Here is a 6000-nt window from a genome sequence, read left to right on the forward strand (position 1 = left end):
TTAGAAAAGACTTTATAAGATTATCAGCTCACATCTAAAGACTTGGTTTCACAGACTCACAGTCTCAGACTAAAGATTTTACAAACACTGAATCTTGTAGTGACACTATTTACAAGACTACAACAATTTTTTCCCTCCATTAAAATAGGCATTTTTATGCATATTTTTTGTTTGATGAGTAAAAATATGTTAATTTATATTGTTTAATTACAATAAATCACTTTCTTTTCCTGGAATGAAAAAAATCAAATTAGACATTGTTATGTGAACATCTCTTAATAAAGAGTTGACTAGCCTATTTAATGGGATGACCTAACTTTTTCACATGACTGTATATGGGGGTTATGAATCTATATCATTATATGATGAGAACAATAGTTTGAACTAAATGTCTTGAAAGGGTATACTTTTAAATGCAGGCATGTCGATGGCTTCGGCAATATCGGTCCACTTCTTTTCTTTTTCCACTCTGTCGTGGTATAAATGGCAGTTTACATAAAAAAGACACGGCTGCTCTGCCCTACCCGATCACACCAAATGCGTCTATACAGCACGCAGTGTGTTTATCGTGTAATATATACGCGAAAATTAGTTTTTACGTGCATAGTATACGCATGGATAGCACATTGGGAAGGTTTAGGGTGGGGTGCGTGTGTATTATACGCTTGGGTAGGATTAGTGGTGTGGGGTGCGTGTGTATATCACGCAATTTGTGCGTATCATATGCACGCGCAAAACTGCGTATCATATCCACGTAAAAACTCATATTTCCGCGTATAAATTGCACGATAAACACACTGCGTGCTATAGAGACGCATTTGCGTGCTCGACAAGGCGCTCCTCTTTATCCACGGTCCATTTTCGCCTACTTGGCGCCATTGGCGCTCGTTGTGTTTCCACGTCCGTTGACATGTTTCTTTGTTGTGACTGATGGCTTCCTGTTTCCGGTTTTCTGAGAACAAATGTATTGGTTGTTGATTGTTTTACGTCACTATGACAACGCTAGGACTTGCGATAATATCAAACATGTTTGATATGAAAGACTAGAGAAAGACTGGCATAAATCGGGTCGCCGACTGCAGATTATCCCCTCACATTTAACGATCGAGACGACGGGAGCGCGCCGAGACTCCAGTAAGATTCCTAAAAACTGCCGGTCTTTAGTCTGGGACTGTTAAAATCCTTTGGTGTACGCCCAGCATTATACCTTGCTGTCTTCTATGGGAACATGCTCGAAACGCGGAATATAACTCAGGGATCAAAGCTAAGGATTGAGCCCTAACGGTTCTCCTTTAGATAAAACATGTTCAATTTGTTACAATTTTGTGTCAGCCTTTCATTTTATTTTGCAATAAATTTAAAATTGTTTTCAAATATATTCAGCAAAATCATCATATATATATATTTGAGTATCATGCAAAAGTTAATTTATTTCAGTAATTCAACTTAAAAGGTGAAACTAATATATTATATAGATTCATTACATGCAAAGTGAGATATTTCAAGCCTTTATTTGTTATCATTTTGATGATTATGGCTTACAGCTTATGAAAAAAAATATATGAATAGTGAAAAGGTTTTCATAGCTTTAAGTCATAATTATCCAAATTATAACAAATAAATACTCACTTTGAATGTAATGAGTATATATAATATATTAGTTTCACCTTTTAAGGTGAATTACTGAAATTAACTTTTGCACAATATAAAAATTTTTAGAGTTTCACCTGTGTACTGTGTATATATATATATATATATATATATATAAATTACTAATATATATATATATTATATAATATATATATATATATATATATATATATATATATATATATATATATTAGTAATTTTATTCTAACCAATAAATATCTATATTTTTTTGTCAATCACAGTACTTCATGGGATTATTGTAATATTGTTGCTAATTTTATGATACTTTAAATCTAAATCTGGATTTTAAATTTGATGCCTAAGAACGTTGACTAGTAAACAGTGTTATTTTAGTACTATTTGTATACTGTCCATTTTCATTAATATTTTTGAATTAGCTTTTTGTTTTGTTATTTAATATTTATTTTAGTGCCTTAGTTCTTTCCTTCTTTTCTTTCCTTCTTAGTTTTTTTTCTTTTCTTTTTTTTTAGTTTCTTATACCTAATATTTAGATTTTTTTTTTTTTTTCTGCTTAATTTCAGTTACCGAAAGCATAGTTTAAATAGTTTTAGGTTTTGGAACATGGTAATTTGGTAAATATTGTAGTGGTAGAACTATACAAAAGTATATGAAACCTAACTACAGTAGATGTTTTTTAAATTTTGATACAAGTCTAAATTGGTCATATACTGAGTATTGTCCTTGCGTCTCTTCAGATCGAACAGGCCTGACGTGTGTGGAGAAGATCGAGAAGTGCCAGGAGATGTACCTCCTAGCGTTCGAACACTACATCAACTATCGCAAGCACAACATTCCTCATTTCTGGCCCAAGCTGCTGATGAAGGTGACGGACCTGCGCATGATCGGAGCCTGCCACGCCAGCCGCTTCCTGCACATGAAGGTGGAATGCCCCACTGAACTCTTCCCCCCACTTTTCCTGGAGGTCTTCGAGGATCAGGACGTGTGACGTCCCGGCGAGTCGCGGCATGAGAATCAGGAACGTTTCATAACCCGTGTTTCTCTCCCCGTCTCACCCCCCTCCATGCACCAAACTCACCAGCAGCAGCTGCATTGGCAGGGGTCATCTTCAGAAAGGCTTTCATATGGGGAGGGGGGTTAATTCAACAACTTTTTGGGTTTTTTTGGCTTTTCAGCAGAAAACTCAGCCCTCCCTCATCCACTAAACTCCCCATGCGTGGCCCTTCTGTCTCGGCATGATGTCTTATACTGGTTTATCAACACCTTAGACAGAATATATATCTATACATACACACACAAACACTCTTATAAGTGTGTTATAAGGTGCAGTACCTATACGACTCGAATTCTTCGATGAGCTTGTATGCATTTGTACACGTAGAGACTGCACAACTGTCGCGCCACCACTGGAGGTGCCCTCTGCTAAGACTGGATGGCAGCTGGCATGTAGATTCCTCCACCAGGTCGTGAAGTGGTCAGTTGATTTCAGTCCTCGAAATCTCAGCATTTTTGTGAGATTAACCGCCGGTATCTTATGTTCACACGCCGTAGCTGCGCCAAGCTCTGGGCTAATGTGGAGCTTCTTTAATAGACCTCATGATTCTCTTCGATATTGAGCCGGTGTATGGAGCGGGAGGACATTTTTAAACCAAATCAGGTGCTATATTTAAATAAAGCTACTCAAAATGATTTGGGACCTTTGAGAATATGCCCCCTCCCTTCTCTGTAGGACACGGGCCATTCAAATGCTCGCGGTCGCCATTTGAGTGCTCATTCAGGGGTGCCTCTCACTGACTTTTCAAGAACTGACTTTTTTTGTTCTTGCCTTTTTCTGGGCTTATTTGAGGGCTCCTTTTGCCTCTCTTTGTCCCCTGAAAGTCACACAGAGAAGGAAATCCAGGCGCCCCCACACCTCCGATCCACGCTGATTTGTGTTTTACAGGTGTCGGGAGGGAGACAGTATTACCATACTCCCAGACCCAACACACACATACACACACAAACGTACTAAAACACACACCTCAAAACTCGAATGCCTCATTTTACTGTATGCACTGCAGTGCTGTAGTTCTGGACTCCCATGCAGGGCTTTGAGAGTTCAGTCCAGCCCATCTGTGTTCCGCTCAGATGCTACTGTTGCCCGGTCTGTGCGAACACACGCGCACACTCCTGACGGCCCATGGCGGACTGGCTGTTGTCGATGTTTTTTTTCCTTGTGTTGTTTTAATTTTACCTCAAATGTGGGCACACCTTCGGCTGGCTGTGGCTCCATGACTGCCTCTGTGCTGACAGGTTTCTACCTCACCTCTGGACACAGGGCAGCTACCCTCAGCCACACACACATTTACACACACCTACACACACTCGTACTCTCACACACTGACAGCCAGGAAATAAACAGTTTCTTCTCAGTAATGTTGAAATACCACTGTAGACAGGAGGGCCTGCCATTCCTCATCGTAGCCTCGTTAAAAAAATAATCTGGATGGGCTTTTTTTGTTTTCTTGTTTTTCTTTTCATGTGGGACCAAGTGTCACTTTGATTTCCGTCACAACGGAAGCTAGTTTTCAGCAGTCGGCGGACTAAACCGTACACACCGATGACTACGAAGAGGAGCCATGGAGAGAACTACAGATGAAGGACCCGAGGTGGCCAGGCTTCAACCGAATGGGTCTATCGCTGTTTCCTTTTCAATACCAACCAGTAATTTGCAAAATGGAGCGAGGGGTCGGCTGGTTTCTTCAGCGTGGGGCAGGGGACGCGGCGAAGCTAGCAGTTGAATGAGAGCACTTAGCTTTGAAAGAGCCAAATCTTCAGAGACGATTCAACCCCTGGCACCTTTTACGTTTTTGCACTAAGGCATGATGGGTCCAGCCCTCCCGCTCCTCCAGCTCAGTTGCATGTTTTCCGAGGACACGCCCTCAACCTCTCTGTCAAACAGAGGCCACACCTCCATGTGTTCCTGAGCACACCCTCAGAGTCAGTATTAAGTCTAGCAATGTCCCGGTCTCGTTCTTTCTCAGTAACGATTGACGGAGCACTTACACATTCACGAACAGACCGTTGTCCCCGCATTCTCAAAGCCAGAAGTGGCATGAGACGAACACCCAACAGAAACGGGCCTTGCCTTTGTGAGACAAAGGAGTGTCCGAAGTCATGCAAAGAATGGCAGCACAGAATGAATGTGAACGGGGAGCAGCAGAAAGAAAGAGCCAGAATGAGGAGTCGCTCTTTAAGGAGGTCGCGAAGGAAGGCAGCCAATCAGAACGAGAGGAACTGTCAGCATTCCGTAAAGGGCCGGAATGGAATTCTTGGAATACGAGTGATGCCGCAGCGGTTCCGATTGGTTGGTTGAGTGAGCGCAGGGGTTTGATGCTGCTTTACCTTCTAATTTTATTTGAGAAAGGTATATAAAAAAAAAGATATATAAGAAAATAATTACAAACCCAGAAAACAAATAAAAAGATGACTCCAGAACAAAGAGTTCAAATCTCGGAGCTTGAGCTGTTCGTTTCTTTCTTTTTGATTTTGAACTGAAATGTGTGTGTTCGTTTTCGATTCATAACTGCTTTACGTAAGAGAGAGAAAAACAACAGCCGTAGTCACTTTTTGACCATGCGTGCAGTGTAAACTAGAGAATTTCACCTCTTTTTTCACCTCACTATAGTTTGTAATAAGTCGACTGCTCTGTTTGTCTGTGTATCTGTTCTTCGTCTTTTTATCAAGAGGAATTTACAACAAGAAACAGGAATATTTTCTTTTTATATTTTGTTTTGTTTTTTTATGAAAGAAGACTTAGAGAAAAAAAAACATGAGAAATGCAACAGAAACTGAAAAAAAAAAAAAAAAACTGAAACACAATCTACTCATACCTCACACAACACAAAGCTTAAATGAACTTGGGAGGAGAGCTTATCTGCGTGGCACTTGTGTCAAAGTGCGTCCAGTGCACGTGTTGAACTGTACGATGGGGTGTATGTGCGCTTGAGCGTTCATGTGATCGCGGAAGCACACGGCCTCCTCCTTCGGCCTCGAAAGCCCATCTGTTTCAGATTTGCACCAGTTGCATGCATTGGCGTCGCCTGTGCTGATGCGACGGGCCGGAATGGGAGTGGATGAGATGGGATGCGGTGTGGCTGAAAGGCTGGAAAGGGAGACGTGTGCATCTGTGACAACAGAGAGCGCTTCATGGTATTGAATGTAGCTGACAGGACTGGGCTGGAACCGAGCCCGGGAACTAGAACCTCACTTCAGGTCACCAGCAAGAGTGGACAGTGCTGTCAAAATGATGTTACACATACAGCTTACTGAGCGTATATTGCCCGCCCTTCAAGGTGCAATACTTGTGTTTTGTTTTGTTTCATTTTTCTT

General features: G+C 41.1%; 1 protein-coding gene across 5 annotated transcripts in view; it reads left to right on the top strand.

Moving 5' to 3' along the window:
- thrab (thyroid hormone receptor alpha b) overlaps nucleotides 1-5462 on the top strand; it is a 128976-nt gene extending 123514 nt beyond the window's left edge. For all 5 annotated transcript variants that reach the window (XM_079595714.1, XM_079595713.1, XM_079595712.1 and 2 more), the window contains one exon: nucleotides 2367-5462. In XM_079595714.1, the coding sequence (XP_079451840.1) occupies nucleotides 2367-2617 (251 nt within the window). In that variant the 3' untranslated portion in view covers nucleotides 2618-5462. The remainder of the gene's footprint in view (nucleotides 1-2366) is intronic.
- The last annotated feature ends 538 nt before the right edge of the window (nucleotides 5463-6000 follow it).

Source organism: Phoxinus phoxinus (assembly GCF_949152265.1).
Source record: "Phoxinus phoxinus genome assembly, chromosome: 21".
In the NCBI taxonomy this organism is placed as follows: Eukaryota; Metazoa; Chordata; class Actinopteri; order Cypriniformes; family Leuciscidae; genus Phoxinus; species Phoxinus phoxinus.